The 13,111-nt window shown below is 41.0% G+C and overlaps 1 protein-coding gene across 2 annotated transcripts; it reads left to right on the top strand.

Annotated features, from left to right (window-relative positions):
- LOC139447222 (E3 ubiquitin-protein ligase TRIM45-like) lies at positions 1 to 12,334 on the top strand. Of its 2 annotated transcripts, XM_071228454.1 has the most exons (7): positions 1 to 17; positions 3,319 to 4,370; positions 4,580 to 4,638; positions 4,788 to 4,892; positions 5,091 to 5,151; positions 5,311 to 5,379; positions 11,195 to 12,334. In XM_071228454.1, the coding sequence occupies exons 2-7, from the start codon at positions 3,320 to 3,322 to the stop codon at positions 11,848 to 11,850; spliced, it is 2,001 nt and encodes a 666-aa protein (XP_071084555.1). In that variant the 5' UTR covers positions 1 to 17; position 3,319; the 3' UTR covers positions 11,851 to 12,334. The 2 variants fall into 2 exon arrangements, with proteins under 2 accessions (XP_071084555.1, XP_071084556.1); XM_071228455.1 differs by lacking the exon at positions 4,788 to 4,892.
- The last annotated feature ends 777 nt before the right edge of the window (positions 12,335 to 13,111 follow it).

The following is a 13,111-nucleotide window of genomic DNA, read 5'->3' as shown; positions in this document are numbered from 1 at the left end:
GGAAGTTACTTGTCCAGGTAGGTGTGTTGTGTCTCGTCTCTCACTTTGTCCCCCTACACACAGATAACAGTTCGATAATCAGGGTAACAACGTCCATGAATATGTCAAGACACTATCAGGCTGCAGAAGGTGGTATCTATACCTCTATTCATACAGTGTATAGACGAGATATTAGTGTTGACTGACTGCCACACATTCCTACTTTCGGTTTACACCGTGGCCGGGCTTCATGTACACAAGTATTGACCCACTTTTACTTTTAAAGTGCATAATCGAAAACCCTCGGCCGTGTCGCCGTGTTTAACAGAGGAAGGGTGTGTAGGTAGGGAGAATTTACGTTTTAAAGGTTTACGTTTGTAAAAAATATACGATAGATAAGATATTTAATGTGACTCGTGATATACCATGTTTCTCTGATCTCGTGACGGGTGGCAAGGAAATATTTTCTCTCATGGCCATGCCACTCGTGTTACAACGTCTAATATAACACACTTGTAAAATCACGTCACATCCCTGAAGTGACCTGCGTGTCAACAGTGAAGGAAGTTAAATGTCCAGGTAGGTGTTTTGTGTCTCGTCTCTGACTTTGTCCCCAAACACACAGATAACAGTTCGATAATCAGGGTCACGTCTTCCATGTATATGTCAGGACACTATCAGGCTGCAGAAGGTGGTATCTATACCTCTATTCATACAGTGTATAGACTAGATATTAGTGTTGACTGACTGCCACACATTCCTACTTTCGGTTTACAACGAGTGCAGTCGTTATTCATACAAGTCATGGCCCACTTTAACTATTGTTATATTGTGTATAGATAAACCTCGGTCGTGTCGGATAACCGTTGACACGTGCTGTGTACAGACATGTACCTCTTAACACTAGACTGCTATTGATTGTACAGCTGCTGAACAAAAGTTTGTTACATTGCTATGTTTACATGGCTATGAAGACTTTATACACATATTACAAGGTTATTAATACTTTTATTGTAGCGCTATTTGGTATCAGAAGAAAGTACATTCAATAAGGAGTATTACCCCCTTTTGCTTTTCGTAGTACCTTTATTCTTTTAGGCATCGATTCCAAGAGACTATGACAGGCATCTTTTGAGACAGAATACCAATATTTCTTTACCAAATTCCAGAGCTCCTGGCTTGATGTAGGCATTTCCCTAGCAACTCTCTTGCCAATAATGTCCCCGAGAGTCTCAATAGGGCTCATATCAGGGGAATTACCAGGCCATTCCAATAATGGTATGTTTCTGACAGCCAAAAATACACGAGTGTTCTTGGAAAAATGGGCAGGGGCTTTATCTTGCTGAAATAGGAATGTTTTACTCGGCATTCACACTGTGTTTTGAGGTCATTGATGATCTCAGTCTGATATTTCTGGGAATTAAGAGTACCATGCACCTTTTTAAGAATACCGGTACCATTTGCTGACATGAGTCCCCAAACATGAACCTGGGGTGGGTGTTTTACGGTCACCTGTGAACAATAACTGCGGTATCTCTCATTTTGGAGAGGCCTTACTTTCATCCTACGCCTATTACTAAAACATCTGAAAATAGATTCATCGGAGAAAAGTACACGGTTCCAATCTGCCACTCTGAAATGTGCGTGTGCTCTTGCCCAGTCCCGTCTCAGTTTTCTGTGCCTTGCATTTAGAAGGGGTTTTCTACAAGGGACGTAACATTTCAACCCAAATTGTTGTAGACGTCTTGAGATTGTCATGTGACTGATCCGCAAACCAACACTTTTCCGCACAATACCCCTCAAAATGTTGAGAGTTGAGAATCTGTTTATCATACACTGTTTGCGTATCAATCTGTCTTCTCTTTCTGTTGTGCATCTTGGTCTGCCAGATCTGGGTGCATCAATAACATCTCCTGTGCCATCAAATTTTTTCATCATACCATGTATTGTGACACTGCAAATGTATTTTTCGGCCATCACTTTCTGAATTTCCTTCCATTTCAGTCCAGTATGCCTGAGGGTGACAATCCGGGTTCTTTCACTAAAAGTTAAATTTCTTTGCTTTGTCATATTAGCGGCAGCAGATATTGAAAAAATCCGTTATCTAAGAAAATTCTGCAAAAGAAAACAGATAAAATCTTTTTTGGTAATGCCAAATTTTAATGGCTACGGACATCAAGTCATGAAATCCTTTGTACAGTGTAGGAATCTTTGTATTAGATTCCAAAATGAGTATATTACATTCAAAAGCATTAGTGTTTCGAAGAAATATGCAGTTTAGTTGTTTCATAAACATTAGAAAGTACATGTTCAAAATGAATGTACTCACCGAGAGAGACTGGCGATACCTGTAGAAATTACCTCCGCAACTTGAGCAGTAATTGTAATGCATCCATAATCTCAATGTTCTGCATAATACCAACATTTGTTTTGCCTTATTTGCATGTAAAATGTGTGGACTATCTTATTTTGACAAGAAAAGACCATCTTTAATAATTTTTGGGGAAACGAATGCAACAACTGTTACGAAATTTGTCAATGTAACAAACTTTTGTTCAGCAGCTGTACTGCCATGACATATCCTGCATGGAAACACACACGTTGTTACTGTGATGGTATTTGTGGTCGCTTTGTGATCCTGAATGCAGAGTGAAGGAACTGGTTCTTTTTTGTTTGAGTGCATGAAGCGTATATGGTGTATCTGAATGCACATGTCGTGTGCTGCAACAAGATAGTGCCAAACATTTTTCTAGCCAGTGATATAAATCCTAAATTATTCTGTTGATTTTAGGCTAGTGAATTTGATCTCAGGGAGGTTATCTCAAGGAGCAATATATTTTGTTTGTTTGTTTGTTGTTTAACGGTGGTCTGGCAAACATTAGACCAGACAATCCAGTGATTGACATCATGAGTATCGATCTACGCAGCCGGGATACGATGACATGCATTATCCAAATCAGCAAGCCTGACCACCCCGTTCCAATAGTCGCCTCTTACAACACGCCTTGGTTGCTCAAGACCTACTTACGGGTCACTGATATTTCAAATATTGCAAATGTTTAATTTTTATTCATGTTAACAATCAGGGAAAGCTGTGTAATATTTCTTTTACTATACATTGGATCTTTTTACGTAACTCGTGTCTCTTTTGTGCTGTAAAACAGGCCGTGTTACGATGGCATGGTGCCAAATATGACACAGGCTGACTGAGTATTTGTGTGCATGTTTTATATCATACTGAGATGTTTCCCGAAAGATAAGAGCACAATGGATTGATACGTGCCACTACCTTGATTTGAAACACCTCTTAGTCCCTCATTTAAGTTTTCTGTCTTTCAGAATGGACACCTTCCCGAAGTGTTCTGTCTGTCAGCAGCAGTTTACCCTGAAAGGTCCAGTCCCCTACTTACTGCCCTGTCTACACGCTGTGTGTGAGACGTGTGTGACATCTGCAGCTGGTGGAGTGATATCATGCTCTACATGTCAGAGGGGGGTCAACCTCACAGACACTCGTCTCCAGAAGGATGCAGTAAGACAGAAGGAGATATTCCACCTGACAGTCAAACATCGCCCCACAGAGCTTCTTTGTACAAATGAAGATGACGGGAACCAGGCTGTGTGCTGGTGTCAGGATTGTGAAGAGTTCATCTGTGAATACTGCCAGAACATGCACAGCAGCTTCAAACTTACCAAAAACCATGTACTTCAAAACTTTGGTGACATGGAACCGACTGTCTCAAATATTCCATCATATTGCAGTATCCATAAACACCACCCCCTTTATCTGTTTGATAAAAGCTGCAAGAAGTTAATCTGTGCGAGATGTAGGATTGAAGACCACGCAGACCATGAAGTTGTGGACCTGGATTTGGTTGCTGATACTGTAACAAAACAGTTCAACCATCATACGGATGAGCTATCAGCGTTGCAGGCTCGCCAGCAATCACACATGCAGAGCATCAGACAGGGAACCGAATCCACCGACAGGACAAACGACTCTTTGATAGAAACTATTGGTCACACATTCCAATCTCTGAGATCACAACTTGACCAAAGAGAGAAGGAACTTCTGATCGATCTTGAAAGTCAGACGAAGGAGACCAAGGCAACTCTACATGCTCAACTCACCACCTGTGAAGAAGAATGGAAGACATGCACAGGGGCTTTAGACTACATCGTCAAAGTCCTCCTCTATGCCTCGAAGTCAGACCTCGTGGAACTGGAGAGTTATGTAGGGGACATAACTCGGAACTATCTAGAAACTGCTGCCCCTCAAACACATGTCGTACCTACATCTGTCTTCAACACCAACAGCTTGTCAACACTGAAATCAAACATATCAGTGTTTGGCGCCATTTTGCCTAGGGAAGTGGATGAGGAATCTGTAAAAGGTATACACATTGAACATCATTGTTGTTTTATTCATTCTTTGTATGGGTACAAAGTTCTTGTGACATTCTATTTCGTTTACAGACCCTCTTTTTTCTTCATGTGTTTCTCTATCTAAGACTCATGCTTTTTCTGAAGATTTAAAGTTCGTAGACTGCACATAACATGTTCCCGGTGTTAATCGTCAGGAGTTATTTGTCTGTTGTTTCAGACAAGGATACTCAGACTGACGATGACTTAATGGCAGACTTGGAAATGAAACACAAAATGGTGAGTATAGTCAGTGGTGGAATATCATGAAATCTTGCGTGCACACTGACCAACAAACTGACCAACTACAGGTTGATCCAAAGCAAATTTGCCTCAATCGTCATAACTATGTTTTGTCATCAGACCATTTAACGCTTGTATTTTCGCAGGACCTGACACAGCTGAAGACGAAAATTGCTTCAGATGAGAAACAAATTGAAAGCCTCAAAACACTTACAGACAAGCTCAATGTCGAAATCAGAAGCTTGAAATCGGTTTGTTTTTATTACCTAACATGTACACACCTTTAGACGTGTCAGCGTCTATCATTTTATTCAAATATGTTGTGTGAGAGTGTCATGAATTCTTGATATTGATTGCAACCGTTAATTACATGTCTTGGAAATCCTAGACCAATGAGATGCCATGACAGGCACGTGCTTTGTTATATAATACATATGCTATATTTTCAGTGCATTGAGGAGAAGGAAAACACAGAGAAGAGAGCCTCAAAAACCATGGATGTCTTACTTGGTAAATTTGTATCACAATTTGTCTTTAAACCTCTCTTAATCACATAATCTCAGATACGTTTGACAACTAAACATGCATCTCCAGAGCAAAACCCACACACGAAGTCCCTCTGTCGTCTCATCAGAAATATATATGGTGATGTATATGTTGATGTTACAGGTGTGGCCAGAGAATGCGGTGTTCATCGGCTGAAGTCAGGAGTTGTAGACAGATCTATGGTGCTGAAGTGTGAGTACATTATTTTATCATGTATCTCCTTCGATATAGGTTTTGATGTAGACCGTGTTCAAGTAATATTAAACGTCAACACGTATGGAACATTTAGACACCCACTACGATTGAGGGGCATAGAGTAGCTAATTGGCTCATGCTTGGGTTAATGAAGGTCAGGCGCTGGCAGTCTTTGTGTGTCATTGGCTTGTTTACCTGGCCCATGTTAATTACTTACAGGACACGTTGGTAACTGTGTACAACATCAGTTATTACAGCTTAATGTTGCTACATGATTAATTCACAACGCTTTGGTGTGACGTTGTTTTATTAATGATTATTTGTATACTCGTATATGCACGGGGTCGGTGTACGGTTCTCTGTAGGAAGTGACAACATGGAGTTGAAGGCTTGCGGTATATACACATTGCTTTAGACAGGTAGATATATGCATATACAAGAAGCACTAGGTGCCAGGGCAGCACAATCTGTTGGAGCCACGGACCGCCTAACCTACCCCTAGCTAGGCTGCGGGTGCGGCTATATTTCTTTTTCACAAGTCCAAATATTTCATATCCATGGTCAACAGACACGGATTAATTAAAAAATATAAACAACAGTAAATAATGAGTGACAAAGTTGCACACCTCGTTCAGGATGGCTGACAGTCGACGTACAATACAATTGGGATTAGCTTATTTTAAGTAATTGCAATTAAGATTATAGACATATATATTTTATGGCTACAGGGTAATTCGCCTTTGTTCATGCAGAAAAAGGTCGCTATAACAAATCTTACCCACAATATCATCGTCTTGGAAATGTTTACCATTAAAGTGAACCAATGACAGTTGCCATAAGTAGACATTCTCCCCGCCTATGGTATCACAAAAAATATTAACCAGAGGGGTGATTGAGTATATTGTGATTAACGCCACTTTAAAAATCAATTCTGTTATACAATTTGGTAGCAGCTTAACATAGGTGAAAACCCCAAAGTAATGCAGGTCTTAGATCTTCAACCTTTTGATGAAGAACCCATGAGCTGACAAATGATATTGTGGGCTAATTTTGAAATCAAACCAAAGATCACACAATTCTGGCACGCCTCGTTATAACGAATAAGTTAGAAGTAAAACAAACATAGTATATTCTTAAGTCCAGTGCCTTGGTGACACAAAAGAGTGAATGCGCGAATTGGGTTTAACCCCTCTTTAAAAAGTATTTCCGTGATATACCGACATGTCAGCTTGTGTTGGAGGAACGGACAAAGTGATACAGGCATTAGGCAGTTTTCATGTATGAGGTCCTGACAAACATGATCAGGGAGAATTGGGGGTGACAGTGGTTTCAGTGGTTTCCAACAGTGTTTCCAACTGAGGCTATAATTTATCGAGGAGATGAGCGGGAAAATACCGACTGAAATATTCCAGCAACATGACAGCGGTCTGTAAATATTCGAGATCGAGTCTGGATCAGACAATCCAGTTATTGATATTATGAGCATCGATCCACCACGCAATTGGGATACGATGACATGCATCAACTATGTCAGCGAGCCTCAGCACCCGCTGTGAAGAAATGAGTGAGGAAAGAAGTGAGGGGGGTGGGGGAGGGATGGGTGGTGACAGTTGTTTCCAACAGTGTTTCTCACTGCAGCTGTAACTTATCGAGGAAATGAGCAGAAAAATAAAGACTGAAAGAATAATCACAGACCACGGACATTGGAGACACAAACTGCGAACACCTTGGCCACCCGACCGCCATCTCAGACGACGTAATGGGGACCTTGGAGAGAAGAAAGACAATGCAATCACTGTAACGCCAGGCAGACATTTTTACACGTTTGATGCACTCTCGGGATGTTCTGTATATCGTGCAATATCGTTCTACTTTTAAGATTTAATATCAGAATCATTTAAACATTAGCCTCAAGAAAATAAACAAACGAGCCAGTATGAAGTTGTCAGTGTTGATCGTGAGTATCATGCACAGACAGGCACAGTGGACTGTTTACCCGCTTAATGGGTCATATTGTTACCACTAACCCTGTTGTGCATGGTGTTGTGCGTGCGTGAATAACTTCAAGTACATCAATATTCTTGTGTCGGTAAAGACACCATGTTACTGAGACTTGACAATATAGTCTGGCATACTTGGTTCTTGATAACCTGTGTGTCGCTCACGTGTGAATACAAATGTGTGTTGTGATGTGTTAAGCAGATTATCGTTCCAGGTTAATGAAACAGCGATTGCAACACGTTGAACATTCTTTATACACGGTTTGTCTCCAAATACTTGGATATCAAGGTTCACAAGTTAAGATTTAAGACACTGGAACTTCTGCATGTATGTTGTGTCATTGTTCTTGCATCCGCCTCCTAACCTGCCGATATCTTAAGACTTTTATTATTACTTCCTTTGTTTGTACAGGATGGACGGCCACTTGTGAAACGGACAATCTATTGGCGATAATATATTTTAAAGGCGAAATAGAGTTTGAAACATTGTATGTAGCATTATTACCAAACAATACCAAGACGTATCGAGTGATTGGAATGAATGGATGCGACATAGGAAGGACTAGGTGTAACATACCAATCAACAGAACATGTTGGCAGTGCATTGTAAGGGTACAAACAATCAAGGAAGGCGACATGCGTGTGTGGTAAAAAAACATAAACGTTTGAGATGACTTGATCAATAATGAGTTATGCCAAACGTCTGGTTAAACTTTCGTTTATGCTCGACAAGGTCCGAATCAATCTCCCAATGACAATTTGTGGGATTCTTGTCAATTAATCTGCAGCGGCTGGCCCAATTCGGTTAACGGCAGCCGTTGACGTTGGCGTACACGTCCCCGGATTATGCGTTAAAGGGGAGAGATCAGAACTCATGGCTGCTGATTGCAATCTTGTGATGTTTTTCTGTTGGAGGTAGTCATGAACGATACGTACACCGTGGGCACGAGCATTATCGTCTTGAAGGGCAACACGTGGACTAGCATGAAGCGAAAACGGAACTACTATCGTCGCTAGCATGCTATCTCGGTAGTACTGTCCAGTGACCGTCTTACATGTATGGACAATATGCAGTGGCGTTCTGGCAGTCATAGTGATCCTGCCCCATATCAGTACAGAGCTCGGAGCGATTTTAACAAAATCAAGAATGACCCCCTAGCCAGTGCACGGAGGAACTGCATGTCCCACGTGAGATGTTTCGGGTGTGTTGGGGCGTTAGGTTTTGGTTCAAAAAACTGTTCCATCTCTGGCATTCATATTTCTGGCGTGTCCAATGGACGCAACTCTGCACAGCTAATCGCGGTTTTCTTCTGACGACTGATCGTAACATTTCTCATCATCATGTACAGTTTTGGAGAGCATAGACCGTGGCGATAGGTATAGTTACAATCATAGAAAACTGAAGCAAATAATATTGAAATATCACACCATCAATGAGGCATTATTCAAAATACAAAATGCACTTAGTGCTGATGAGTAAAATATGACATAGGTCTTGGGTGAGGTGAGGTGAAATTGGGTTTAACGTCGCGTCCAAGATTATTGCACTTGTGTGAGGCTGCTTGTAATAGTCCGGACTGATGCCGATTTATATGCTTGCTCACTGAGATACCATGCCGCAGTTTAACATGAATATCCCACCCAGACACAGTGTACTGACTACAAGCCGACCAGTCCTTGTTTTAGACCCTTAATGTCCAGCCTCAGACAGGGTAACAACAAGTATCATCTTTTAACGTCTTTTGGTATGACGTGGCCGGGGATTAAACCCCGGACTTTAGAATCGCGAAGCTCTAGTAAATAGCGTTATTGACTTGTATTTACAGGTTATATTTTGCTAATTGGGGTTTGCGTCCATTGACAAAAATTATTAAAAACATTTCCTATTTCATAATAATCAATAAAATTATCCCTACTGGTCACCGACCAGTTACCGCCATTTTTCATGTTATTTCTGAAATATCCCACGTTCAAAGTTAACTGTGCAATAAACTTTGCAAATGGGCAAATGTGCGTATTTCTGTCAGTGGAAAAAAAATCATTAACTTTCTGTTACAATGCGAGAACAGGGAGTCAAAACAGTGGAAAAAGAAATTTTCCATCGACAAACTGTACCAGTTATCGCCATCATCTAAACAGCACGTGCCACGTGATAAAGTACACCGTTTCAGTTTTACAAATTATATTTTTTATTTTCTCTGGTATCGCAAGCTGTTTTTTTATTTGTTACAATTAATAAGAAATGCTTTTATCAATTTGTCGTCTGCAAACTGACGTAGACCAATGTGATTTACACACTATGTACCATGGATTTCGCGATATATACAGGGTTATTCACATTTGGAAAAATGGCTAAAATAGGTTTTAGAATTGTTTTTTGGGGAAAAATGACAGACAGAAAGAAAGCTATGACAGAACTGAAATTGCATCATCGTGTTGTTGGATTTTGGTTTTCGCGTCTGTTAGTCACGTGACACCGCCCGCGTGTCTCTTCTATTGTATTTGAGCAAGGTGATTATATTGTATGTTTTTTTTAAAATATTTATTCACAGGAGTATTTTTTATTTATCATTTGTAGATAAATATTTCTCTCTTCTAATGAAACCGAGCAAAGGTAAAACGAGATGCGATCACGTGCGGGCTGTAACGGAGACTAAGCGATAATTGGTCCTCGTCGACAGCTGGTCACTGGTCAATTTTCACAGTAACAGGCGTGTTCACAATTAGTTAACGGGAAAGTTCTCTTTCCACTCAGTCATTCCTTCTCTGTGGTATAACAGAAATCAACCTATATGTTGTCCACGCAATGACATGAGCGTATTTGATCTTAATTTCACAAAACCAAATGTTTGTCGTGATGTTTTCGAAACCAATTTTCAGAAATCATAAGAATGAAATTGACAACAATTGTTCATCTGCTGGCATCTGCTTTTGAAACTGAGAGCAATCAAATAGCACGCGACTCGGCTGGAGCGGTGTCGACATGCTTGCACGTTCTGGGCGGGCGGCTGGTCTATTTCGCACGTGTCGCACGACGTTTATTCTGACAGCAAAGCGCGAGGACATTTAAAAAAATATTTGTATGTTTACAATTAATTTAATTGCTGTCTGGTCTCAACATTTTTTCGTTTACAGAAGAACACTATAACATACTCCAAATAATATAATAGCAGAATGTTCCAGAAATATTTCAAACATGACTTGTTCACTACATTTAATGTCGCTTATTGTTTATTGTGTTACTGACTGTTTGTGTCCTGTTCTGATAATGCTGCCCATCTCCTGTCTCCCATCGCCAAGCACCCAGTCCCCTGTGCGTCCTCCAACGTGCTACACCATACTCCACCAACTACCGGGTGACGTCACCAGGTCACGTGACACTGTGATCTCAACATCCTCATTTTAAGCTTCTTCCTCATTATACCGCGTTCACTCGTGTTTCTGTTAAACGACGGTGAACAACTGTGATCGCGAGTTTTCGCGCTCTGCGTGATTATTGTGCAATGTGTATCCTTTTGTTTTAGTAATTCAGAATCTCCACTGCAAATATTTCAGTGACGAGCCTTTTACACCAGACCTGTTACTAACTTATTTTACATTCGGGTTAAATGATTACAGCATACATACACCAAAACGTAATACACAGAAGGTCTGATGTTCATACTACTGCACTGTGATTATATTACATCATTTGTATGTCAGCACATTGTACTTAGCTGTGCATTCCTTGCAATTAGATATTTGTGTACAACTTTAATAACCCAGTTTGTCTCATGTGTTATTCACTTGTAAACTACATTCATATGTTGTAGGTATACATCTGAAGTATGACAAAGACAGAGTCAATCTCGCCAAAGTCCACATCAACACAGAAGGAGACCTGGTCAACAGGAAGTCGGACACCAGACCTGCAGGGAAGGGGAGACTGAAGAAGTACCATGGCACATGTAGCACTGCCCCCCTCCCCCGGGCTGGCTGTCCCCAGTACTGGGAGACGGTGAACAGGGTCAGTCTGGAGGAACCACTCACAGGGAGCAACCTCATCCTGGAGGTGGGTGTGTGCAGGGAGGAGCAGAGGGACGTGTCTCATCATATAGGTAGACAACCCAGCACCTGCGGCATGCAGGTCGTCCGCTGTCCTACACACGGCGGGATATGCAGAAGGACATGGAAGGAGGGGAAGTATGTGCTGTGTCTGCCTGACACTCTCCCCAACACAGCAGGGGCATCACACACACTACATTATGGTGTTGTCTATGATGACGCCAGGAAGAAGATTGTCTTCATTGATGTGAAGGAGAACAAAGTGATATCGAAGTTAGACAATGTAGACTCTAGTCAGCCACTGTGGCCGATGTTCGGGGTGTATATGCCCTCACTGGGTAATGTCAGCATGACACTTGCAGTGGGCAGCGACATCAACATGACAGAGGAGAAGAAAGCAATGATTGTTGGGGCGCTGTCGTGATGGTGACAATGATTGTCAAGACGCTGTCGTGATAGTGACAATGATTGTCAAGGCGTTGTCGTGATGGTGACAATGATTGTTAAGTCGCCGTCGTGATGGTGACAATGATTGACAAGGCGTTGTCGTGATGGTGACAATGATTGTTAAGTCGTCGTTGTGATGGTGACAATGATTGACAAGGGCTGTCGTGATGGTGACAATGATTGTCAAGGCACTGTCGTGATGATCACAATGATTGTCAAAGCACTGTCGGGATGGTGACAATGATCGTGATATGAACACACAGAATTTGTAGCAGATACTTACTGCTCAGAACGACCTACATGACTTGAACATGTCTTCTCTGTGAAAGGTGTTCACCTTCCTGTGTACAAATATCACACAGTAAACAGTATAATGTGTACACAACACAAAACCAGAAGTTTAACTTATGAACTCCTACACCTATCAACTATAACCCCCTGAACCTGTAATCTTGATGTGATATGTGTAAATGTATGTAACATTTAGATAAAAGGTAAAACGTTTTTGTTTCTTTGTTTATTTGTTTGTTCGTTGTTTAAGGCCGCCCTCAACAATATTCCAGCTATATGATGATGGTCGTTAACTAATCGAGTCTGGACCAGACAATTCAGTGATTGGCGTCAAGAGCATCCATCTTCACAATTGTGATACGATGGCATGCATCAACCAAGTCAGCGAGCCTCACCATCCAATTCTATTTGTCCCCTCTTACAAGCATAGTCGCCTCTCACAACTTGCATGTGTTGCTGAAGACCTATTCTGACTTTGATCTTCATGGGTGACGTAAATCTATCATTGTACATGGTACGACACACAATCAGGCAAGTCGCTGAACCTGACCAATCGATGGATGCTGTCGCCTCGTTTTGCATGCTGACAGGGGATAGCAGTGGGATTTCTTTAGATGTTTATCAAACAAAATAAAGTAAGTAACATTGCGATAAGCTATTGTTTTGAAAATAATATTTTACTTAAAACTTGCTGATTTGCCGGACGGAGGGCAGTTTAAAAGATGGAGGGCTTCTGCGAATGATTATTACCAGCAAAAATAGCGTTAACGTTATTATAGCTAAAATAGATAGAATTTGTTTTCATATAAATATAAACATCAATATCGGTTTTGAAATATTTACTGCAATCAACAAACAACGAATGCCACTGAAGAACAAATCAGATGACGTCAAAGCTGACTCCCTAACAACGGGAGTCAAGCAATATGAGGGCATTATCAAGTTAC

This window comes from Haliotis cracherodii, unplaced genomic scaffold, assembly GCF_022045235.1.
Source record: "Haliotis cracherodii isolate W230 unplaced genomic scaffold, xgHalCrac1.p SCAF_7, whole genome shotgun sequence".
Taxonomy (NCBI): Eukaryota; Metazoa; Mollusca; class Gastropoda; order Lepetellida; family Haliotidae; genus Haliotis; species Haliotis cracherodii.
Note: the sequence above shows the minus strand (reverse complement) of the source record. Positions and strands in the feature narration are given on the sequence as shown.